The sequence below is a fragment of the Patella vulgata genome, chromosome 9, assembly GCF_932274485.2.
Source record: "Patella vulgata chromosome 9, xgPatVulg1.2, whole genome shotgun sequence".
Classification (NCBI taxonomy): Eukaryota; Metazoa; Mollusca; class Gastropoda; family Patellidae; genus Patella; species Patella vulgata.
Window position 1 is genome coordinate 22274081 of NC_065887.2, and position 27943 is coordinate 22302023.

Consider the following 27943-nt stretch of genomic DNA (forward strand, 5'->3'; position numbering starts at 1 on the left):
TCTTTATTTACATCTTTTTATTCCTCTTTATGGTATATCTATATACACTGGAAAATGTAAAAGAATGGTTTTTTTAATATACCGAAAAAGATTACGATGTGTGATGAAAAATGTTATAAAATATATATTACATAATGAAATAATTGATATACATATTATCATCTTCAAAAGTCCAGCTTTACAAAACATTATCCCCATAAAATTAAAAACAAGCGGTTGCCATGCAAGATACACCCACACTTTGCAAGAGATGGACAGAGAACAAGCTAAAAATGTGATTTTTCGTACAGTGGCCATAATCTAGAAAATTACAGTTCGATAGGCGTAAATATCGAAAGGAGATCTGTGGTATATAAACATATCTTTTAAGTTTTATCAAAATTGAATAAAAAAATTGTGACCTCTAGAGCATCTACAACCTTGGTATTACATATTTTTTTCAAATTAAACTATTTGCATAATGGTGATATATTTGAACAGTTTTTAAAACTTTGACCTCTAGAGGGTCCACAAGCTAAAAAACTGATTTTACGTAAAATCAGGGGCCATCTTCCAGGAAGTTACAGTCCGATATGTGAACGGCCAGACAGGACAATATACATCCACATGAAAAAACAGGTGTATAAAAACATGTTTACAACAAAATACAATAGCACGGTTTGGTGTAAGGCAAGTGTCAGCCTGAGTTCCAACAATGTCATAGAAACATCCTTGTGTATAATTGATAAGGGTCTCTCTGACACAGGTGTATTCAGGCCACCCCAAGATCTGATCCGCCCTACAACATATCTTTGCTTAAAAAATAAACAATTTGATCACATCTAAACCGTAACTACCAATTCAGATTGACAGAAAAATTTTGCACACATTTTGATATTGCAGAATTTATGAAATGATCGATTCATCTACAATTTAACAAAATTCAAACTGTCTAAATTCACTCAAACTTACAGAGCTCTCAATTATTAAATGTAAATGTACAGTGGAGATCTTGGTTAATAAATGATTTGGTTCCCCCTCAATTATTATACCAAGCCTAAAAGTTCATACTGATATATTCAAGTAGCAAACTTTGAATTACATTTCTTTATCAATATTAAGCATTCAAAAATTTGCTTAATATTAAATGTCTTCATAGTGAACAGGGATATCGAAACTTTGGGAATTGATGAGTATAATAAAAACACAAATATGCAATACAAATTTTACATTTTAGAGTTAAAAAATCAAACTCTTGATATACAGAAGTGATACAAAAATTTGAATCTACAGATCAACTAAAACAAAGCTTTATTTTCATCAGATGTAAAAAATAAACAGGAGAAAAAATATCACAAAATGCAGGGAGTGTATTCCATGGTTTAATATAAGATTTATGTACACAGCACATAAAATATAACATTTTGGGCGGGGAGATAGTTCATTTATAAAATATTGAATATTTCTAACAGCTCAGTTACACAAGAAAAATCTATCTAGTGAAAAAATACTTTGAAAATAAGGTATACTAAATTTAAAGCAGAGCTCTCAAAAAGAAAATCCTTTTTTATGTATGTAGTTATTTCAAATTTATGGCATAAAAATTGCAACTGGAAGTTTTCTCAGCAGATATTCACCTAATAATTTAATTGTGTATTCCTACGTTGTAATTCTACTTAATTATAATTGTTTGTACTGAAAGAAAAATTCAACATTTCCTCCAAAACTTTTCCCATTTTCTATTAAAGGATCTGATATCATATAGTCAACTATATATATATACAACTGCTTGGGGAAATATATTACAGATCTGTGGTATGGTATATTATTTACATAAATTCTTTAATTACAATTTATTATTATTAATTATATCTGTATATAGATATCGTATTCTTAAAAACTTAAACTTCATGAAAACTATCAATAAGAATGAAGGACAATTTCAAAATGTTACAAAGAATGACAATGAATTTATGGCATTAGCATGCTTTTTTTTTTTTAAATCATTCAGTTCTTCAGTAATTATCTGAACTTCAGAGTTAGAATCAAATGTTTTCAATCCTTTTATTTCAATTGACCTTCCAAAATTTGATTTTTAAATTTTTTCAAAACAAATTTAGGATTTCAATTGTTAGTTCATTTTAAAGAATAACCCTCAGCCCTCAGGGTTTACAAATAAACAATTAAATAGATACATAGCAATATAAACAGATTTCAATTATTATGTTCACTTGTATATATGTACAAATAATCAGAATAAAACTTAATACAGGTAGGCATCGGAAAATTTCTAGGATATTTGTTAAAGCACTTGAAAACACTGCTGATGTGTTGACACCTGTGACCTCTTGGTTATTAAATGTCACAAATAATTTATAAAAATAGTAAGAATAGCACCTTTTAAGAGTAGAAAAAAAGTTTCTAATATTGCAATGTGACACATTAATCTCAGCCTTAAAATAATCCAGTTGGCTGTTTCAATTGTCTCTGTTTCCATGACGGCAATGCATAATATTCTTCTTTTGACATATGTAATAAACTCTGAAAAATATACAAAATAATATCAAGATATTTCATTATAACAAACAGGACTTCAACAGCAAAAAAGATTCCTGAAGACTAAAGGGAGATAATCTAAAATGCTGAAGACTAAAGGGAAGCAATTTGCTACTCATGGTACATTAACTTGTGCTTAGCATTTTCATAACACTTGATAGCACTTCTAATTGTCAGTATGGTTTATTTAGTTAATAAAAATTATCTAACACAGCCTTCCACTTTTTAAAATGCCACCATCGGATTTAATTTTTCACATTAAAAAATGTATTTTATACTTCGGCACTGGACGATGATTAAACACCAACCCACCTGAAATTCCTCCTCATCAAGATAAGATTCCAGTTTAGATGCATCTACACCTTCTGGTAATGGTCGTTCTTGCAGTTCTGCAAATGTATACTGTGTTCTCTTTAACTTAGCTAAAATGTCTTCAGCAGATTCTAAATAACCTTCTCTTTTACCATCCTGTTTATAAATAACCAAATATGCAACCATGTATTTATATTATTACAATCGTTATTAAAGCACAATTACATATACTACTGACTTTGGTTAGGAGACGATATCTGTGAGCTGAGAAAAACCTTCGGGATTACTTGAAAGTATCCCAATGCCAAGTAAAGTATGTGCAGTCATTCACAAGTGCGAGAAAACTAAGGAGAAATACATGGTGACACCACTCTCCTTATATTATATTTCACATGCCATGTAACCATATTGAATAAAACTATGGTGTCAGTCTCAAAATGACTAAGTATTGTATGATAAGAAGTTAAACCCTGTTCTATAATCACTGGACTGTAAAACTTTTGAATTAGGATAAAAAAAAGAAACTATTGTAGGAGAAATTACTTCATACCTTAATATTCAGTTCTTTAGCCTGTTCATCAACGACCCAATAAGGAAATATATTAATAAACTGTTGAGGTTCGACACCACCATATACTATATACATCTTAGGCATACGTTTTCTACTTTCTGTTGATAAAATATAAATAAATAGTACAAATCTACAATCTACACCGATAACCAAATGTCACCTAAATACAAACAGTTTAAATTTCCATATACATCTATTCACCATACCAGTTTTTTATTCAATAGTTTCTAAATGTGTCTTGGTATAGTTTCTTTTTATATTCAATACAACATACTGTCCTTTTCATTTACCCCATGTAAACACTCTAGGTGTTACAGTATTAATACAAGTAAACATTCTTACATTTAGTTACAGTCTAGGTAAAGGAATCTGCTCAATAAAAAGCAATGATTTATCAATGGTAAATATTCCAAGAGAAAATCAATTTCATCTTTTAGTCCTGTATATTTCATTCTTAAGACAGTTGCAACTAACAATGTCATTCTTTTGTTATTGTACTTGAAGCATGCATCTCTATTTACCTCTACAGTAATTCACCATAGTTTCTAGAGCACACTTTCTGTCTATATTAAATCTAGCTATAGCTGATCCTGTGTGCATATTTTCTTCTTCTTCTTTACCCTCTGGCCACCAACCATGCCATAAATATACCTCACGATGATTATCAACTAGGAATAAAGCTGAAAATATAGAACATATAATATAAATACAACGCAGTGTTCATAAATACATATTCTTCTAAAAGGAATATTATAATAGTTCAATCTTGTTCAGAATTTAGAAAGAATATTGTAACATTTGACAATCTCTGCAGATGATATATTCCCATTGAATCAATCCGGGAGATTAACTACCACACATATTTTGGTTTTGTTGTCTTTGGTAATTGTTAAATAATCGATTGTGGGATGACTTTCAGCTGCGTAAAATTAGATTTTGTCCAAAAATGATGATGAGAGGCTTTAGCAAATAATTTTAATATCAAATTTCCATTTAAAAATTGGATTAGTTAAAAAATTAAGAATAATAAATATGAACATACCTGGTTGTGAAACTTTATAGAGATCAGATTGTAAAAATGGGAATGGTGTATAAAGATCTTCACAACGCGCTGGATTTAATAATTCTATCACTTCAAATACACCTGATACACTAGTCATATGGAATAAACGTACAGTATGTTCTAATGATCGAGGCTCTGAAAAATATAACCAATATTATATATGATACAATAAAATATCACATCTGTTACATAGTATTCTTACTTTTTCTCAAACACTTGATAACATTTCTCTAATGTGTATTCTGAACCAAATTTGCCTATTGTTACCCCAAAACTGGATCTGAAATCTAATCAAAATGATTTAAAGTAATGTGTAACGAAAAACTGAATTCTTTAATCCAAATCACTGAAGATTATTGTATTCCTTTCAATGGAATAGCTCTTTCATTTATATATGGTTGCTGCAGCATACATGTACATTATTTTACAGAACATAAATACATATCAAAATGAATACAACTGGCAATTAATGCAATGATTTCATGACTCTGTTAAATTGTTTCTAGAAAGAATTTACTTACCATTTAATAAGGACATATATAATGATCTATCACGACTTTCTAATGCTCCCCAGATCTGTGATTTCTCCTCTCCTTCTTCCATCTCAGTAATCAAAATACTAGCATCTTTATGTAAACCAACTTCTAATGGACAACTATAAATATAGTTTAGTATAAAATAAGTAAATATCGTTCTAGATATTTAAATAATGTATTAAAGTATTCAAACATAGGTATTCAAGACTAGAGGAAGATTATAAAACAATCTTATTTTGGATATTTATTCACTCATTTTGATAGAGCAGTAGAACTTAAATTACAAGAATTGATCTTTTATTAAAACTAATTAAATCATACTACAGAAATAAGAGTCTTGAACATTTTGAATTGATAGAATTACAATGAATTGTGCTCTGTCCCAATAACAAATGTTGTGCGAGTAAAATTGAGGTGTAATCAATTGTTTCATCTAAAGGGAATGGGTCCAGATATTACTGTATTCAGTTGGTGCAGGCCATATGTTTATTTAACCGTGGCCCATATTCTTGCATTTACTCAACTGACAATAAGACAATTCTATTCAAGAAGTAGTACATACATACTTGTACCATATATTATGGGGTATAAAAGCTGATTAATGCTACTTAGTATATGTTGTTGTCCAGATTATAGATTATTTTGGGCCCTTTTCCAGGAAAACATTCAATTTCTGAAAATTAATATCTCATCCTCACATTTCAGTATTTTATAAATGAAAGAATTTTATATCTAAAATAAACTTACTTGTCTTTAAGTTTATCAGCAACAATACGTGCATTTTTTCTAGTATAGTCTGGTGATTTACAACCATGCCATATATACAAATGTCCAGTTTTCACATTTAACAATATTAATGATGAACGACTACGTAAATTATCAACACACAACTTAATTTCCACAACACAGAGTTCATTTTCTAATTCATTACGAACACAGTATAATCTCCATGGACCTTGCGTATTTGATTCTTCTTCTTCACGTTTACCTATATGTACAATCATACTTCCATGGAATAGGTTTAAAAAACATGGTGGTTCTTTTCCTTGAATAACACGTATCTAAAACATAGAATTATAGGGAAATGGTATCAAATATTACCTCTTACAAACAAAAATATAATCAAACTGAAGTAAGACAATTCCATTTAAAATTACATCGGTGGGCGGAAATGCCATTTGTCATAGATGCCCTGCAAACACTCTAAAATGCGTATTAGCCCCTCTACCAATCGTATTCTTTTCTAATATAATAGAACACTGACAATCTACAGATATAACAAACAATCTTAACTAGCAGTCACAATACCAGTGGATTAATTGAGCACAATGAGAGGTTTCACTATCAGGCGTTCCAAAAAGGGTAACATATCCTGCCTTGTACACTACACCTGCTATTACTATGATACTCTTGCCTTAATCAGATGATGAACCAGTAAATAAAACCAACATTATCAATTACCTGGGGACCTCTTTCTTCATCCAACTCAACTGTCATTAAAGCTGAAGCTCCTTTCTCATTAATCGTAGATTCTTTACCCTGCCAGAAAAAATATGCATATCTTTCTCTTCCTGTTATAGATTTACGAGCTGCCTGGCCTTTTAATGATTTTAAACCTGAAATCAGATGTTATATTTAGTAATAAGTTTTAACAAGGGCTATAAAATATATATAATAATAAAAATTTGATAGCTCTCAAACAAAGAATATGTTTGAGACTTTATTACAAGGGGCAGGAATGGGGGTTCTACATCTCGTCAATGATGTAATTTGCTCAGTTTGCTATCTGTTTTTGAAATCGTTTGTTGTTTTCTTTCTCATTTCATATTTTGAATTTAATAGCCTGGAACATGGCCTATCAACCAAGTCTTCTTCAAATTACAAATACTAAGAGATCTTCCAAATAGTCAAACTTTCCTTGTTAGTCTCCATTTCTCTATACTGGTAGATCTTGACAAAATCTCCTGTAAGTTATCGTGCAAACAGCCAGTTATTAAATACTGAATTCATTCTTATTGGACAGGACCAATATTTATTTAGGACTGGAGTGATCCAGGTTATTTCCTGGTTAATTCATTAAGTATGATCCCGGTCAAGAAGGAACCGACCTTCAATATGATATTGATTGATAGTTTTGTTACTTACATATGAAATAAAATACCTTACCAGCATTTGAGATCATATACTGCCACCTAACAACATAGGTATCACCATCATGAAACTGTCCATAACTTGTTTCATCTAATTTATAATGATCATATTCCATAACATGCCACATATCAACACCTAAAGTTACTATCTCAAATTCTCTCATAAAACCCTGCATATCTTCTAACCTAATAATCAAAACAAAATGTTAACACAATTATCTCAATCACAAATACAAAATGACCAGGGCCCTCATAAGCCCAGGACAAAAGTTTCAGTGACACATCCTGTTGTAAAAGTCAAAAGGTCTACCGTCTCCAAGGAGTTTAAAGTTAATAACTATATCTTACCATTTAGTTCCTCTACCAACATGAGAACCTTCTAGAACTAATGTAACAGGTGATTTATTTATAGGTACCATTTTATCAACATCAAATGCTTGTAATTCTGCTACTTCTACTTTCTATAATAGTCAAATATAAATTATAATAATTAACCATAAGTTTATTAACATCAATCATACACTAAAATTGAAAGAAACATTGGTTGGCATGCAACAAAACACCTCCTCAAAATTTCAAATAACTCAGATCATAATTAAAACTTCTAAGATTTTGTAACAAAAGGGAATAAATAAAAACTAAAATTGCACTACAGCCATACTTTAGTCATGACTGCTTATTGCAGGAAAATTGCAAACAAATTGTTTAGATCTTCTTTTTGAGTGTTGCAGTCCTCTCTAGCTCCACCTACTCCATGACATAAAAGTTAATCATTGAGACATCCATTTCATTCACCCTGGTCAATCAGGTTTTTATGATAATTTGAGTACTTTGCTATCTCACCTTTTCTGTCTTTTCATCATCTTGACCTTTAACCTTAATTATTCTGGCATTATCTGGCCAATCAACAAACTTCTCTTTAAATAATAACGTTTCCATCCCTTGATGTACTTTACCAAATAATGCCCAATCGGGACGAGTATTACTTTTGATGGGAACGGATCCTGTGTCTTCAGCTAAATAAATAAATATTAACAAATAAGGTACATATTTCAAAGTCAACTAAACACTTTAAAGGAGCTCTAACACTTTGAATTTGGACAAAATAATGAACTGCTGGCTTATTTCGATTACAGATGAGATATCAGTTTTATACCATTCAAAAACTAATCGGATTTGATTTGTTTATTAACTTTTGTTTCGTTTTTGGTTTAAAATGTGGACCACAAGATCAGTATAACTACTTCCTATATGAAATCAAAACATCATATTTAATTAAATTGACAATTATAAGCGTCCTATCATTTAACATGGTACTAGGTTTTTGGGGCGGTAGAATTCAAATTATAGTGCTGCAGCCACCTTCAATTTACTTGCAATCAATAGTACAATTAAAACTCACTATGTAACGGAGATAAAGGATTTATATCACATGGTGTATAATCATATCCTCTATCCCATAATTCTTGACACAGCAGACGGCCAATCTTACGATCTTCAGGTGATACTTTTTTACCCAACCATAAATATAACTCAGCCCCAAAATCAAATGCTAATGTCTGAAAAAGACAGTAAGAAGGTATAAAGCTAAGTCAAAGAAAATTCAAACAAATTTCTTTTTCATGTGCATGTTAAGAAAACATCACTAATTTATTGTTATACAATTTTGCAACATTTCCTTCCATTTTCCTAAAAATATTAAAATTATGCAACAAATTATCCATCTATAATAATGATAAGTTCATTAGTGTTAGCCATTATCTTATTACCATTTGACAACTTAAAACGTTTGAAACACTTAACGAGTTGTAAAGTTTAAATGATAGATTAACAAAGTACCAAGAACTGTTGCATTTATTCATTACAGATGTAAATATTGTACCAGACATAACAAATGTAAAAACTTTTAAATGGTCAGTTTTATAATAGCGACATTTAGGTACTGGGCATGTTATTTATTATTAACAATCTACCAAATATGCAAGAAGAACAGGCAGTGTGTTTACTAATTTCACAATACATGACTCGTGGTAGACAGCTTTAGTTTGAGATCAACAAGATAACTTTTTTTTCCTGTGGTTATGCAGAATGAAAAGGGAGGGGGGGTAGCCAAGACAGCAGAAATTCTGATACTCTACATTGTTTTCCAAAGTTTCCTTCACATTATGCACCATCAATTTGTACACACGACTTCATTAGATTTGAAGAAGACACACTTTCTGCAAGAGCATTTAGAAGGACATTAAAAAAAAACTCAACAACTTACAATTTCTGGGTCTAACATACTATATTTTAAGGCAGCACCCCAATATTCCTGATATGGCTTTAGAGAATTATCTTCTAGTTTAAACACCATATTGGTTTTATTTATACATGTCTCATATATCTCATCTTCTTCTTCAGGTCCTACAGCTATAATAAACATAATAAAATACATAGCTTAACATGTAGCAATTATGATTTCAATGTACAATGGGGGGGGGGGGGAATAAGCCTAGACAAAAGGGTTTTCACTTATAATTATTGTGACCCTTCTTTTCATTTTTTTTTTTGGTGAAAGTACATTTAATGGCGTCTTTAAATATTAACTGATATTAAGAAGATTGATGAATACTATATGTATCTGATAATCTTGTTAAATAAAAGTAAATAATAATATGTAGTTTTAACAGCATGTAGTCTGTACCCACGGTGTTCTATTCTAACATATGGTGATACCAGTGGAGAGTAATGATTAAATGAAACATACCTTGATATTCTTGTTGACCACCAAGAGATGCCCAGAAATGTTTTCCTGCTCCAAGGCGTTGTTTTTCTTCCTCTACTGTCGCTGAGACGGTTGTACTTCTACACCCCATATCTCTCTTCTGATGTATATAATTTGTTATGTCTGCTGACTGCAAAATATTAAATTTGATATTTAAATAAATAATAACTTTGGTTATTTATTCAGTCTAACATTTAGAAATGATTGAGTTTTTCTTTTCTTCAAAGATAAAGGTAAGACTTATATGAATGGATGGATCTACTTTTTAATTTATCTAATAGATATCAACAAATTTTTCATTTGAATAACCATATAATTAGCCAATGAAACCGAATCAAATTGTCACAGCTTATGTCTAATATAAAGATACTATTCTATGAGATTGACATAAATAAAGCATGACTTCACAAAAAGTGATGTGTTTGGCCATTCATTCATTATTTTGCTAGGCCAAACTTAGAACTGAAATATGAGTTTATTTTTCATTCTTTTTTCTTAGTTATGATCATATTTCATCTTCCTCAAAATTAATAAATTTGTTTGTTCTTTTTAGTACTGGGAAAAGGGTATTGGTATGGAGTTGAAAACATTAAATAAACAGCATTAAAAAAAAAATCACAAGTTTTATTCACTAAAAAAATAAATATTATCAATTTGAAACAATACCCTAATCAACAAAATTTTAGACTAGGTTAACGAAAATCCTAGCACTGACCTACTTACATAAATTTGTTTTCCACAAGCATTCCATAAACTCCTTCAAAACCACTAAAAAAAAACCTGTACAACTTATAAATTGAAAGCTAAAAAGTCTAAATCTAAGTATTTCTAATCATATCAAATTACCTTAGCTTTTTCAATAACGTTACTAAATGATCCAATCCAGTTGATGATTTTTTCTGGGGTAATAAGAACATAACAATCTCCACTATTAATAGATACAGATGATGGTTGTACAAGACGAGTCTGAACATTTCTTCTTCCTGCAATTAAAAATCAGTAAATGCAGTATTATTGTTTAATCTGAGTTTTCCTACTGGAAAAGCATTTAGGGTACAATGTTTAATTATAAAAGTTCACTCTCTTAGTGGAAGAGAAAAATATAACGATAAAACAGTGGTGCAATCATATTAAAGTTTGCTCTATATAGAACACCCCATACCACTCTCACAATATATTTGACTAATTAACAGTTTACTACATTGCTTGGCTGATCATAATGACTAAAAGTTTAATAAAATGCTAAATTGACTAACAATATAATAATTGGTCAAGAAAGTTCCTCTGGATTTTCTGGTGTATTTTCCGATTGTCAGTGGTTCAAGACGGAGGGCCTGGAAAGCACAGTGTCTATTCGTTTGGACAGGACATAAAAATGGTCCCCTGTACACTTTGGTGTGCATGTAAAAGAACCCATGACAGTTGGAATTTGAAATAAGAGTAGGCCGTAATGCTGCTGTACGAGCAAAATATCCTTCATAGCACACTGAATGGCGTATACCCGTCTTCATTAGCCCCGTCGTTGTAAAAAGTAGGACGTTAAACCCCATTTTATTTCAATTTTTTGGCCTACCATTTTGCCACAGTTGAATTTAAATTAACATACCTTTTACATGTAATAACATAATATCTTTATATGGTTCTAATCTATCTTTACTGCCTGGTGTAGAAGTTACATCCATTTTACGTAAAGCTACCTTCGAAAAATTTTCTTTACTTGCTAATCCTGCCAGTGCTTCTTGAGCAAAACCAGTATTATCTTTGGCAACTAGTGAAAAAAAGAAGAGAATTTATACAAATTATTATCTCAATCTAATGACTAATTCGAAATTTGATTAATTACACAGTGACATCATTATAATATGGGTTGTTATAAAGTGGGTTTCAGTATAACAACAGTGTCAGCATGGCCACTGGCTCTAAACAGCATTGTGTGTCGTACATGATAAAGGGTCTGGCTATAACCTGGACATAGGCAACATACTTCACAATCAGAATTATCATGAAGTGTTAGTTTTCTTTAAATGACAACATTTTGACATGTTACATGCGATGACTTACATTAGAAGAAAAGGTTGTTAAAAAATGTTTGCTTACTTTTTTCAACTTTGACACGTTTTAATTCCAGTTCTGCTAGACCTGTAGTAACTTCTGTATACTCTGTTTTAATCTCCACAGACATATTTTTAAGGGGGTTAGCTGTTCTTGCTGCTTGTTTTCTCACTGGACGGATTTTTTTCACGGATGGAAGTCTGAAATTATTAACAAATAAATGAAATAATTAAAATATAGATCTATATTTCGTTTCGTTTTTTATACTTTCGATGGCCTACACTACATGTAGATCTAACCGACCCGATTACGTCAGTCATACGATTAACCAATTAGCGACCGCCATGTATTTTTGATCTACTTTTGCTTTGTTTTGATTTCTATTGCCGCTAATGTCTACCCACAGTTCCGCGCAAAAAAGGTCAAACGCTTGATTCGACAGACCATTTGATTGGCTGACCCCTCATTTCAAGCAGAACACAAGTTAAATAACAACGCTTCCAGATCCAAGTGTAGTAAAGACAAGTAAAATCGAAATTTTGAACTATAAAAACGAAACGAAATTGGATCTGTGTTTTAATCAGATTGGAATAAATGTATCTTTATTCAGTTTCTAATGAAAACAAAGCACAATTCTAAAAAAAAAAATTCTTTGAGAATATTGTAAAGATGGGTTAAGATAAATCCTGACAATCTTGTCACGACCTTGGGCCTGAGAGACACAACTCGCCGAATATGGGTAGTTCACCACACAAGCACTCATATTAACCAAAGTTCAGGTTTCATACCAGTTTGGTTCACTTATTTAATGCTAGTATCAGCTCTGCATGATTGCTTGAAATTTAAATTTTCTTAGCCTATCAGTTGGGGTTCAGTGACTTCAATGGTCAATCATGATAATCAAGTCTTATTGTGACCTTGACAGAAATAGAAAGATAAATGAGGTTTAACGTCCACTCGACACAAACTAGGTTTTTTCGGGGAATAATACATGGTTCAATTTTATTTCAATACTTCGCTTGAGTGTAGGGGCCTTTAGCAGTAGGAGGAAACCGGGGAACCTGGAGAAACCCCTACTCATTGTCCCAGTCAAGCGGGGAATCAAAACCACGCCTCTATACTCCAAGACAGACCTTGTGATTTCTCACACACACATTAAACCGCTAGTCCACCCAACCCGCCTTGACAGAAATATCAAATAATGTTGATAAACCTAAAATGAATGATAATACTAATCAATTGTATCTACTCACATATCATTAGAATTTATGAATATATCATTAAAATCATCTATATCTAAATCTATTCTTTCTTCATTTTCATCGGGTAAATTAAAGAAGGCGTCCACATCAGCAGAACTAAATTGAGGTATTTCTACAGTGACAGATTCTATTTTGCGTGATGATGCTGTCTCATGTATTTCTGTGACTGTTTTAACTTTGGTTACAGATGTTGATGAGGCTAGAAAATATTGAATACAGATAAATAAATAAATTGTTATCTGGATGAAAAATTGCTACGTACACAAGTGTTGCGCTCGGTGGAATGATCCCCAGCTAGCCAAATCATTTACAGTGTTCTTCAAAGAGTAAGCACACACTGTCTTGTGCATGGCACATATAGCATGATGCCGTACCAGTGAAATATAAATATTATAATTACCATGAGTGATGATATCTTTAGGAAGTGGTATTCTTTCATGCGTTGGTGTTGTCACAGGAGATTCATTTGGAGAATTTTCTTTTGAACCTAAATCTATAAAAGATATAGCCATGACAGAATAAAAACATGTTTGAAAGCATTTCAAAAAGGTTATAAAATGAACAGTTTATTATTAAAGCCCCCATATGCCAGATGACCACTGGCCATTATTCTTATCTAAAAACATGTGTGATTGATTCAAACTGTAAAAGAAGAAACTAAGAAATAACTTACCTAAACTCATTCCATTTCTTTTATTTTTTAATCTTGAAACGAGGGGACTGGCAACTGTTCCAGCTGAAAAATGTATTTTTCACCAAAGTGAACAAGACAGAACACAAAAATAACTAGACAATTTATCATTTTGGAATAATTTGTCATTTTAATTTTGCAACTTTGCGCTCAGTGATGGAATTCATTATTTTAGTTTATGCACATTAGCTATAGATAGTTGAATAGCAAATTTCTGTTACATTTACCTGTTTGACTTATTTTTCCTGCAACTGTAAACTTGGATGTGTCTTTTTCCTCGACTCTTTCTTTCCATGTTGTTTTATTCACATCCAAAAGATTGAGTCGATCAGCTAGACTCACAGGTCGACTCTCGATTAATAACCCTTTCTTCTCGCGTAACTTAATCTCTTGTGGACTTTCGAAATCAAGAGATTTAGGGACCCGCTTCTTCCATTCTTCTTCTCCACTTTTTTTCAAAGCACTTAATCTAAAAAAAGAAAAAAATGCAGGAAATTAATTTTGTAAAAAGAATGGTTAGACAAATTCTAATTATTAATATGGAAACATATAAGTTTTCACAAAACATCTTGTTACCCATATAAAAAGTAAACAAAGAATAAACTGGTAGAATCATTTAGGTAATATTCTTGAAACCCTGTACTAAATCATTCTTCTATATTACATGCAGTAAAAAGACAGAAAGAAAAAAACTAGCAAAAAAAAACTGTTGACCGAGAAAATCTGAATTTATTACCAATAGAAATGTGTGGCAATTTTGGTATATATCTAGAAAGTAGAGACATCCAATCCTGCAAGAAAATACTGGATTCCCTAGAAAAAAATCCATGGGGCATGCACAGTCAGTCTCCTCAGGTGATCTAAGGAGCGCTTTCATATTTATGGTAAATGGACAGCGACTAACGTCAAATACAAGCTAAAAATGGATTCTCACTCAAGTCACATGATAAGCCAGGCTGATAAAAATAGATTCTTGTGGCATGGATAGGTTTCTTCCTATTAAAAAGGGATTTGAAGCAAAATTTTGATAAATACATTAGTTTGCAGTAAAAATATCGGTATATCATCAATTCAGACAGTTTGTACAAAGGAAGGTATTATTAAGATGATAACACTGGCTTAATAAAATTCCATTTGGTTAACTAAAGATATCAAAGATGGGTTGCCAGGCAATGAAATATACGTCCACAGCAGCTAAATCATCCGAGAAGTCGACAAGGGTTCTCGCATATAAATTATGCTTTTGTAAGTATGCTTTTGTATGACATTGACATAAATTTCATACTGGTCGAATGTTCACACTGTTCAACAAAGTGAAACAAGAGCCATAACTGTAGAAGTTATTAACAGAAAATGCTTAAATTCAACAGGTTTCTTCAATAATCTCAATAATGCATATAAATTTCATACAAATCAGATGATCACTTTTGTCGAGAGAGTTCACAAGGTTCACCAAAGTGAAACATTGACCATAACTCTAAAAGTAATAACCGGAAACTGTTGAAATTCAATAGATTTTTTGATTTAGTGATCTAAATAATGCATATAAATGTCATACATATTGGATGATAACTTGTGTTGATAGAACATTCACAAAGTTCAACAAAGCATGGGCCATAACTCTAGAAGTAATAACAGGAATTGTTGAAATTACTAATTCAAATAATGGATGTAAATTTATTACAGATCAGATGACAACTTTTGTAGTTTGAGTGTTCTCTAGGTTCAACAAAGTGAAACAAAGGTCATAAATCTAGAAGTTGTAAAGGAAAATTGCTGAAATTCAATAGGCTTCTTTGCTTAACTAGTTTAAATAATAAATTTAAATTTAATATATATCAGGTGATAACTTTAGTCGTTAGAGTGTTCACAATCTTCAATAAAATGAAACAAGGACCATAACTCTAGAAGTAATTAACAAAAATTGGTGAAATTAAATAGGCTTTTTCGTCTCACTGATGTAAACAATATATACATTTTAAACTTATCAGATAATAGATGCAGTCCGTAGATTGTTCACAAGAAATTGTAGACGATGCACAGACATAGGCAAGGCAATACAGAACCACATTTCCCCACCCCCTTCAATTTAATTCTGACTCTTGGATTCCTTACTAATCATTTATAAATCTAAGCAAGTGCTCCATGATATTATGTCTAAACATGTTCTATGACTTTCCACTCGATGATCAAGAATTAAGTTCTTCATGAGTGGTTTCTCATGAGAATATAGTTGACTGATTCCATTCTATGCAATTAGTAAATTATTACTGAAATATATAGAAAACTTCTTTATTTACCTGTCTGCCACCGAGCCTCCCTTCATTGTTACTGGTGTAGTTTCTTCTGCTTCTTTAAATTCATCGGGTGTAACTGGCTGCGTCATGTGTCGACCCTCATACTTAATTCTCCTCTTACTCTGAGGAGATTTCTCTGGGGTTACTAATTCAGCAGGCTGAGTTAGATATCTGAAAATAGAAAAGTTTAGCACATGTAATAGTGACATCAACATCTAACTAAAAGTTGTGTACACAAAATAATGACATCATAATCATCAAATATAAACTGCATCCATGTATATGACTGACAATAAATTCTATGAATAACAATTATGTCATTAAAAACATTCATCATTGAATCATTTCATAAGATTCAAACTGGTACAGTATGTTTGTTAAATTTAAATTTTCAAAAATAAAAAGCAACAAAATTCAAAACTAAACAAACACTTCAACAATATCATGTGACAATTCAAGCTATCTCTTTTGATCAGGAAATGTAAAGAAGATAATAAATTTGAAGAGCTTCAAACCTGATCAAAATGCTAAAATGGTTGAAGTATCTTGGTATAAAATAATATACAGTGGCTAACATTACACCAAAGATCAAGAATTGTATAAATGCAGAGATCATATTGTTTCACAAGTTACACAGAATAAAAGAAAACCAGTTCATTTCATCTCTCCTTCCATGCAAGATCAAAGTAAACCAGTTGTTATCGAGACAGGAAGGTGCCAAAATGAACAATATGGCCACACAGAAATGCTATAATACCCATATAATATGATTATGTACGTAGGTATAGATTGCTTAATTAATTAAAGTACAAGACATATGAGGAAATAAACTATGATCTGGCATGCTGCAAGTGTTGTGGTATATCCTAATCATTACTTTTCACATTCAATTCTCCTTACATTCAGTCAACTCAATCAACAGAATTCAACCAGACCCCAACAAGCAATATTTACAATTACAGAGATACATGGAATCACCAGTCAAAAGACCTATCTACAGAGACAGATGGGGTCCTTTTTCTAATGTATTATCAAAGCATAAACTGCTGACTCTAAGAATACGACATGAAAAAGAAAATACAAATAAACTGGAAACATGAAATCGACAGTCAAAAGACATTTCTGCAGACGCAGATGGTGTCCTTTTTTTTCAACTTTTATCAAAATAAAAGTTGAATAATAGAAATTTTCGGACTACTAATACTAATATAAAACCTTAATGTTATGGTCGTCTTTGTTGAGGAATGATTCTGCAGGAGTTGATTAAACATCACAGAAGGAATGGTACCAGATTCTTCCATTATAACATTACAAATATCAATATGCACGTAGAATTAGAAATTATTCTTATATCACTAATCATAAAGATTCCTTTTAATACAATAAATTATCCAAATTAATACAAAACATAATCTTCAAATTGCAATCACAGAAGTTTGCTGTTTCTACACCTTTTTGAAATTCTTAACACTAAAAAAATGAACATAATGTGCAAAATATTCAACTTATGACACTTTCTTTGATAGAAATCACAACTTGTCCTGGCAGTTGCAACCACTGTCTGGCAGTAACAGTCCCAACAGAAGCACCATGTGGTGACTAATTCTAGTAATGCTGGACTACAACATTATAATTAACCATTGGCCATCATCCAATTTAATCTCAGACTATCCTAAACAATGGTGACCAGTGAACCATGACATGACCTTTTTTGACCTGGAACCAGCAGGTCATCATTATGTCTGACCACTGGCTACTTAAAGCTAACAGTAGTATTGGACAGGTTGTCTCCAATACCACCCTGGGTGGAAGTTTACAGATCAATGGAATTAAAAGATTTTAGTGAAGATTAGAGGCAGCGGGGCTGGCTTTTGACAATGTCCTGTTTATAATCTACCATTGATATTTTGGTTCAGTATTCTTAATTAAATAATCAATCTGAGTACATTTTTAGCATAGCCAAGAAAAATTAAATATTGTCCAAAGAAAATAATCCATTCTTAATATTTCTGTGTTTTAAGCAACCTGACATTAGTATGCAACAACTCTTGGAATTTCACCAATACCCCAAGTGGCTATTGAATGATACCAGATGGTACTGTATGTTGGTAATTATAATTCCGAGCAATGTCTCTTATTTACAAAATCTCTACTCAGAAGTAGACAATCACCCCAAGTGTATACATAAGTACATATATAATTCATAAATATCTTTGACCATTGTCTTCTACCAGAAAGTTCTAGTGCATTGTTCCATATGAATGGTGTCGAGGTCATGAACTATGTATTAGACCACAATCAAGTACATAAAATAAACAACTTAATTAGTCATACAGGAACACCCATATTCAGTATATTACATATAAAACATGTAGAACAATAATTTTATAATTCAAAACTAATCTGGGTTATATTATTATACCTTCTCATTTGAGGAACTCATAAAATTAAATATGTATTATGTAAGATTTAGATGACAGTTCTCTCTATAAAAGTTTAAAAATAGATAGATAATGAAAACGGAATATATTGAAAATTTCAGTCAAATTACTTTAATCTAAGCAAAGTTATCAGTGTTTGAAGCTTTTATAAGAATAGCGCAGTCTCGATTTTCATTGCAACCATTGTTACGATAATAAACAAAGTCCTGATTATTCATTTTTAAATTATTAAATGGCAATCATGTTTTAATCCACTAAAAATCATGGCCATCCAATGTTCTAGATGGTTGATTATTGACTAGTCTAATGTCTAATTAATAATTTATATAACATTTGAAGCCAAAATAAAGACATGCAATAGTCAGATTTAGCTCTTACATAATGTATCTTTAACAAATATTTGTTACACTTTTGTATTAGTTATATCTGAGATTATATTTGAAGTCAAGTCCAAATTGAAATGCTTTACAGATAATCATCAAATCTCAAATAGTTTAATTCTACACTAAAATTTCTAAAATGAATGATGAGGTGAAAAAATGAATAATTTAAAAATCACATAAGTCAAGATTTTATATAAAAAAAAATAAAAGCAATATGCACTATAGCCAAAGGCTTATAAACAATTTTTTGAGAAAAAAAACAACATTAAAACAGATTACCATCAGCTCCAATACTACTTTATTTAGCATTATCCACATAAATCTGATCTTTAATCACAAAAGCCCTACAGACAGTATTAGCTACAAAACAATAAGATTTATTTATAAACTTCACACCAGCTATTTCAAATAACATAAAAATAGCAATAAAAAGGGAGAAGGTAGAGTGAAAAGTTTGATAAGAGTTGTAAGATCAACAGTATAGAATTCAACTATTATTGTTACAATTTGTATGTCTTATTCACACCTTTCTTATGTTAACTTCTTACAGAAAACTTTAAAAAAACTAAACTTTAAAACTTATACTGTGGTACAATATTTCTCTTACAGTTTCTGGATTGAAAACAGATAAGGATCTTGTATAACTTTATATATTAAATATTAATTTAATTTGTGTATTAGGCTTTAAGTATTTAATTTAATTTGTGTATTGTGTATTCAATTTAATTTGTGCATAAGGTACTTGTATATTCTCTTTAATTTGTGTATTAGGAACTGTTATTGTATATACTATTCAATTGTGTATTATATAATATTGTGTATGTAATTTCATATGTATAGATTCTACACTTTTATTTGTAAATTAGATACCAATTAGATATTATCATTTGTACATCTAATCTAAGTTGTCGAATAGATATTGCCTTATAGAAAATTAATTTGTATTGCCATGTTATTCAATTTAACATATATTATTATGTGTTATTTGTGTTTATAGTTAATAAGTATATCTACTTATTTTATTTTATATTAGAAAGGGTTGTACCATACAAAATAATGTTTTATATTCTGTCATAACACAAATTCTATATGCATATATGGTAATTTTTAGAGCTCTGTTATATACCATATATAATAACAAACACAAAATACTGAATAATATAACTAGATCTAACCTTCACCTCTGTAATCTAGCTGTCTACTAAGCTTTAATAATATAAACAGAGAATTGGAACAAGGTTGATCAAAGCTAATCAGTGATAACAAATCTTGTTTCTGGATAAATCTTTATTATGTTTTTCCAGATTGTATATATATATATAAAAGCTAACACATAATTATCTAGGGGATATTAGGATACAAACTTTTATTATACATATGTCAATCTATTATTATCATGAACAGTAAATCTACTCAGTATAGCCCTTTCTTGATGATCAGACTGACACCAGAGTGGCAGACTATTATCAAGGGCATTACAGAAAGATGTAGCAGAAAATGAAATAATCTTATCACCAAATCCAACTTATATCTACTTTATGTAGCGTTTTGTTTTTGTTCAAAATTCTAAGGTCCATATCAAGATTAATTCTAGAACAAAAATCCCCTGATATCACAAAATATCACACAAACAGATAACACCACTTGGTACATCTTCCACTATTAGTATTAAAACTGTGACTTTTAAGGCTTTCAGAAACCAAATTTTCTTGACACCTATAGACATTTAGATAAACTATGAAATGATATATTTCTAAAAGAATGGTCAAATTCATAGATCATTTTAAAGTAGCTAAGTCTCTAACTCAGAATTATTCAAAGTCTTCGACATTGAAAACACGAATTATTTTTCAATTCAAATCAACATTGTTCTTGTGATCTTACAGGGAAAAGATGGGCTTCTGATATCCAATATTCAAGACAAAATAAACATTTTACCATTGGTACACAAATCGTGTACCATAATGCGTTTCAGCGCCATTTGGAACAAGGGACTCAAAGAACGTGACTAGACATATTCCACAAGTCATGTCAAATGGTGACGCTATATTATTATCTGGAAAGTATGCGCAATAAATATCATCAGTGTAGACTGGAATAACCAGACGCTAAAGACTGCCATTCAATTATGACCTCTGGCATATTTCACTGAACATAACTGATAAGAAATTACAGTCAAAACAGAAACGGTTGAATGTAAATCAGTTTATATACATTCACATAACAATATTATATGCGTTGTGACCCATTTGTGTCAATTTCTAGCTTCCAGTAATTAGCGATTTAGCTCCTTTAACCATAAATGATATTTTTCTTTACATGTGATTTAAAGTCACCAACTTTATGTGCCATTTTTGCATCTATATATTACAACAGTAGAAACATCAGTAAATCCATTATACGACACTGACTTCATTGCATTATTAATAACAATATCTTGGTTACGTTTGTTTGTATAAGGGAGCCATAGATTGATTTTACAGCATGTTAATAATATTCATTTTAGGTCATACTTCCTTGTTTGTATAAGACCACAATAGAGTTATAGGTCATTGGAATCTCAAAGAAAATGTCACATGTTTGAATCCAGGTACAAGTAGAAAGTCAGGAATTTTATAAGTCTTAATCAGTTGGAAGAAGATGAATGGAAATTACCAAAGTATTGTCTTGATGAGACATTCTATTTCATTCTTTAAATGTTTATTATACCTCTGTGTATATATACATCATACATCACAGAAGTATAATATTGACCACCTTCTTTCATTAAATAACATTAAATTTATTTAGCAATTATATAAATGTCAATGTCATCAGCTATCCAGACAAGTTTGAAAATACAGGAACTACCAACAGTGTCAACTGTTAATTAACTATTTATGTACAGTAATTCACCCTATTCTCCAGCTTTCTCAAGCGATTCATAAATTCTGGGCAAATTGTGACCTGTGCTTGCATAATGAGTCGATTTACGGAAATTATGAAAATTGAATTATTATTATATTCATATTCTTCATCTCAATACCTTAAAAATGATGCATGGTTGGTCTAATTCAGGAAAGTAAGTTTTGAGAAAAAGCAAGTTAAAAGATGTCAGTATGTTCAATACAAAATCACATAGACCATGTACGTCATTTATTTGCTATTTTGTCGATTAATATATCGTTCAAGACACTTTCAGAGGTGTCCCCTTAGAATCAGTACATTGTATTATTTGTTAATCACATGACTAAATCTTTTGATTCTTGTATGCATATGATAAAATGGCTCACACAGTATGAATAATAAATAATATCCATGCCATTAGAATACACTATTGATATTATAACTTGATACTGTCTATTAAAGTGGTTATATATAAACAATATACTTACAAAAACAAACAATATATTCTATAAATGTACCATCAAATACAAGATGTGTTACACATAACAGTGCACAACACCTATCGCATACTGTTGAGTTACCGAATGAAAACTGGATACAACAACTAGTATTTGACACTTCAGCAAAGGGCAGGTAACACCAAATAAATGTTGTATATGTCAATGAAATATGTTCAACATGTCAACCTTTGTTTCTATCCCATGGTTTATAAACTCAATCATGTTTGGATTATAAATAAACCATAACTACAGACAGATGTTTAATACTAAATGACTCATTCTTACAGAGTTAATATTATCCTAAGTGACCAACTCCCAAGTTTTCTTCCAGTCAAAAACTTTTGTTATTCTCAATGATCAGCAAGTTTGGGTGCTACACTACATTAAAATATGATATATTATAGGCTGATATATAAACTGAATGATACGACCATTTATTAATACACAATGGAATAAGAGCTTACTATTGCTCCATTCAACTCAGTCTTTGTCAGAAAACCGAAGTCCCAAATTAAATGTATAATAATTTCATTCATTGCAGCAACTCACTTTGAAACCATAAAATCGTTTACACCTAGTTTTAAAATAAATTTAGTTTTTCTGTAAATATTTTAAGTCTACCCACACTCTAGTGTATATAACAAGGTGAATATTCAACTATTGGTAATGTTATATAAAATAAACATGTAACATTGAACTTATATATTTACAAAGACAGACAGGAAGTTATTAACTATAATTGGTAATAAATTATCTACTTTATTACATTAACATCAGCTTTGTTCTATAGACGTCTAACAATTTATTATCTCCCTTGGACCTATTTTGTAACTTTTGCCTCACAAGTTTATTTAATATCACTAGAATAATATCCAACTATCAAGTGCTGCTGACAATTTTGAAATCATTACAATATTCAAACTACAGGAATAAGTCATGAGTGACCTTAAGCTAGAGATAACTAATACGACTATATAGCAGATGTACAACCAAAGCAGAGTATCTGTATGTCAAGGTGTACAACTTAATCACATGATAGAAGATAATACTGCTTTATGCATAACATTGGACAATGATGACTATCAGTTTGAATCTTAACAATCTGAAAATGTATTTCTTGAAATTAATGCTGAATAAAATAATGAATGTGTATTTGGAAGCCCAGTTAAGTTTTGTAGGAGTCTGGTCACAGATTTTCTTAGTAATACATGAATGTAAATCCAATAGAAAGATTACCAACCTGTTAATTTGATAAACTCTGCTTCACATATCTTTAACCTTTTAAATGTACAAGTTGACCACAATGTCAAATTAATCTCATTAAATCAGCTATAATATAATGGTGTCTACAGCAACAGTCAATAATCAATCAAATATATGACAGACAATCCTATACTAACAAATACACTTGTAGATTCCCTAGAGACAAAACAGCCTATTGACAGATATTGATAACAATACCCACAGTTTCAAACTAGGTGCAAATTCAAATAAATATATGTTTCTCAAAAAAGAAAAAGACAAAAGACAATAATTTGTGTCTAGCATAAAGAGAAGTTTTTCAATAAATAAGATAAAAGTAAGGCAATTATGATACTGAAGTAATAAAACAGTAAGTTGGCATAATGTATTTAAATATGTACTACGCATTCGTGAAAATATAAGTTTTCTTGCTTCTCGATGAAATAAAATATGTTATTCACTCTAAAACGACAAATATCCTCTATATATAGTTTAATTATATACATGCTATATGTACATATTTTAATCACATATATTATAATAATATAAATTTCAAAATTCTCAGGGAGTGTAGAGGTGTAATATGCATGACATATATTACCTACGTACATGTAGATACACACATTAGTAGTCATTGTTTAAAGATGCCGTATGAAGCAATTCAACTATAATGGGAGTGTTTTAAACATTTAGCACTATTGTTTAAGTGAAAATAATCATTCAAATGACATGTTTTACTATAAATATTGTAGGACAAATTTTATTCTCAGTCATCCTGAGTTATAGCCTGTGTTTATTTGAGCCCTATCAATCAAACTAATCATGTAAATTCAGTGATAAAAATAAAACAATTTTATGACAGTTGCCGAGTAATGTATGATCGTGTTGCCCTAAGGAATAAATGTCTATTTTGAAAATTTGTTCTTATTTTCTATTTTCATTAGAAATTCAAAATAAAATAATTCAATAGTATTAAACATACACTATGCAAGAGCTAAATCTGTCTATTGCAGGTCTTTCTTTAGGCCTGAAATGTTATCTAAATTATTAATAAGACATTAATTAACTTATCCAGACAATAAACAACTCTAGATGGCATCATTAGCCTGCGATCTTAAGTGGATTGTGAGCCGATTTACTGCATAACTTTCCTTCTCGATTAAACGATTAAATAGATAATCGAGACTATGCTGTTTATCGTACTGACTTCAGTAATGATGACCGAGGCTAGGCAGAAATTTCATTCGCTTAGTTTTCGGTTCATAGTGGATCAATTTGAATGAAATTTTCAGCAAATTGCCTTTACGGTATCTAGTTTTTAACTATTATAGTGAGAACTGCCAACTCGTTATCGAATCTCCCATAATGTATCTTTAATTAATATTTAATATTTTTAGATTTCAGATTTTTAAACCTACAGATGGATAGTTGATGAAACATTTGAATATTACAGTGCTCCGTATGATCACTATTTGGAAGTTGGAGAAGTTGGAGGAGGGGCTCAAAATAAAAGATATGACTATGACTATTGCAGATCATAACTTTACCAGAAACACATTGTTGCAAATTCTCTATGAGTAACATTTATAACATGTTTTTATTTTTATAATCAATAAATAAATAAATTGATGAACAATAGAATACCAGACAAGATATATATATTGATTTTATAGCAATGCGTACATTATTACAACTTAAAGAGGATACAATGGCAATGAATAAATATTAAGCTTCTCGTATGCTCAGATCAAATTAATAGATTTTTGTTATTTCAATAAATGACTGGAATTTGGTATTGGGTGTTCTACACTACTTTGTGCATGGCACCTATGACTAGGATTATACATAACTATACACAGCAATCAATAGTTTAGAATGGTGTTTTTAAAATCATACCATCATACAAAATGATGGAAATCTATACACTATGTCGAAATATTCAGCTGTACCTTTAAATTAATAAATTGTTGCCTTTTTAATGGAAGCTGTAGTTTTATGACCTAGAAAATGTCATTTCAAAAGTTGATCAATTTAATTACCACAAAAACTTATGTATCGTGACCAACTCCAGTTAATATCCTTCCTCAAATTTTCATACACTAACCTACCTTTAAACTTTATAATTAAGTATCCGTCTCAGTACTTCAAATCTATTATTCCAGATTAATCCTAAATCAACAGCCAGCATTTAGAAGATAATCTATATAGTTAATTCTTGTAAATTCAATCTAGAAAATAATCTAACGTCCTGTATGCAAACTCAAGTTATTCAACTGTCAGGCATCGGTGTGTCTGTATAACAATTTGTCCTATATAACCAGTCAGTTACCAGTATTTATATACAAACAACAACTCCTATTACACCTGTTGTGGTTCGGCCATATTGTATTACAATAAAGTCAGGTCACATTAGTCAAGCCACAGCTGAGCATGTATTGTCCTAGGTATTCATCATTCTCCACTCGAAACCCACGGACCACGAAAGATTGAAGTAGATCGATATAAATAGAAGGTGATGACCTTCGAAAATGATGTTGTTATAAGAAGATACAGGTAACTACTAGCAGACGACAAGTTGTATCTTAACATATGATATATATGAATTATGAATGAACTTGTCTTCCTACCTTTAGTGTCATGTTATTAGTAGGTAACACAGGTATTGTAAGGAAGTAGTAAGTTCAACATTGTTCTATAATGGATTAACCAGATTAGTTTGACTTATTATTTATACATGTCCAGATTTCTGCCATAAATAGGAATGACATGATTAGCTTGACACATGTATCACAATGTTATCTTTAATTGTCAATTTGCCTTCAGATGTTTACAAAATGGACTGTAACTTTAACACAGAATATAATCTAGAGAAGAAACACTATCAGCAAAGTCATACTATAAACCTATATTTATGCTCAACAGGAAAATTTTCAATGTCATTTTTGTGTTTTCGTAAAAAGATAAATGAAAAGAAATTAAGTGAGATTTAAACGTCTCCACCATAAAGGAAAGAAATGTCAAATTTAATCAAATGTCCAAATACTCATTTCCTTTTTTCTCTTCAGAAAAGTAGAATTTGAGCACAAAAAGCCAATGGGTTGTGATACACAACAAATAGAAAATATAGCAATCGACGTAAAATTCGACCATTAAATATTTGAATGAAAACAATAGAGCAACTTGTTTATTTTCCTTTAAAATCTTCAGAAATGATCTAAAAAATTTAAGATAATCTACTTGTTAGCTTCTTGTTCACAATAACGATGTTCGAATAATGTGATAAATCCTCTTAACCCCAGCATAAAACACCAATATTTACATTTTAACTTTACAACATGATCGAAGAGTGTTTACGCAAGTTGATCATAAGCCAAACCATTGTCAACAAGTGTTCTAAAACCATTGATTGTTTTTTCCTCCAAAATATACAAACCAACCTTGAAAGCTTTTGTCATAATTTACTTTGGAGCAGGTTTCTGTTATAAAAATTTTCCTCTAAAAAATCAACATGAGGAAGATAATTTTCAACTAAACTTTTGGAACAAGGCAACATTTTCATAAAGAGCTGAAAGGAAATTTTAATGTTTTTTTTATGACAGTTGCCAGACTGATGCCAAAAAATTTGTTTACTTTTGAATATTGATTATTTATCAAATCAACGCAAATATATCTCATTAATTAAAACAGGTACTCTCACGCTTGCACGTGTCACTGAGCAGTAGTAAAAGTAGTTTTCTATGACTAATATTCAAATTAATTTCACTTTCAATTAGATTAATGAAATTAATGTAACCTGTAAAACCCTACTATTTTCTTAGATGATGGCTGATTAGCTTCTTAACTACGAATTAGCATCCATATATCAGATTATGCCACTGTTATGATAGAACATTGGTTAGCCTATTATCTAATTAATCCCTGTTAATTATTTTATTATTTTGAGAGGTGTTAACTTTGACATACAGTTTATCTGGAGAAATAAAAAAATCCCTGATTTACTTTGTCGTTAAAATAGAAATTTCAGATATTAATTTCTTGCCTTCAAATTCTTGATTCTGTGAAAAATTTGAAACAAATCACCTAACCCATTGCTGATAATTTCTATAATTCTAGAGTATTTTGATACATAAAATTAATTATATTCATTCTTTTGGTGAAAGTGATACCACCTTTATAACATACATGCTACTAATCACACACACAAAGCCTACAAAGATAACTAATGCTTGTTCATATTAACGATAAATATCGAAAG

At 30.6% G+C, this 27943-nt stretch overlaps 1 protein-coding gene across 6 annotated transcripts in view; it reads right to left on the reverse strand.

Annotated features, from left to right (window-relative positions):
- Positions 1 to 27943, reverse strand: part of LOC126831452 (supervillin) — a 122562-nt gene continuing 94619 nt past the window's right edge. For all 6 annotated transcript variants that reach the window (XM_050561938.2, XM_050561937.2, XM_050561935.2 and 3 more), the window contains 22 exons: positions 16240 to 16407; positions 14167 to 14408; positions 13922 to 13984; positions 13649 to 13741; positions 13240 to 13447; positions 12032 to 12186; positions 11541 to 11702; positions 10781 to 10917; positions 9917 to 10064; positions 9434 to 9579; positions 8570 to 8726; positions 8011 to 8183; positions 7516 to 7628; positions 7184 to 7353; positions 6479 to 6633; positions 5765 to 6078; positions 5003 to 5136; positions 4461 to 4616; positions 3940 to 4098; positions 3398 to 3516; positions 2848 to 3003; positions 1 to 2520 (listed from right to left, as the gene is read on the reverse strand). In XM_050561938.2, coding sequence (XP_050417895.2) covers positions 2434 to 2520; positions 2848 to 3003; positions 3398 to 3516; positions 3940 to 4098; positions 4461 to 4616; positions 5003 to 5136; positions 5765 to 6078; positions 6479 to 6633; positions 7184 to 7353; positions 7516 to 7628; positions 8011 to 8183; positions 8570 to 8726; positions 9434 to 9579; positions 9917 to 10064; positions 10781 to 10917; positions 11541 to 11702; positions 12032 to 12186; positions 13240 to 13447; positions 13649 to 13741; positions 13922 to 13984; positions 14167 to 14408; positions 16240 to 16407 — 3415 coding nt within the window. In that variant the 3' untranslated portion in view covers positions 1 to 2433. The remainder of the gene's footprint in view (positions 2521 to 2847; positions 3004 to 3397; positions 3517 to 3939; positions 4099 to 4460; positions 4617 to 5002; positions 5137 to 5764; positions 6079 to 6478; positions 6634 to 7183; positions 7354 to 7515; positions 7629 to 8010; positions 8184 to 8569; positions 8727 to 9433; positions 9580 to 9916; positions 10065 to 10780; positions 10918 to 11540; positions 11703 to 12031; positions 12187 to 13239; positions 13448 to 13648; positions 13742 to 13921; positions 13985 to 14166; positions 14409 to 16239; positions 16408 to 27943) is intronic.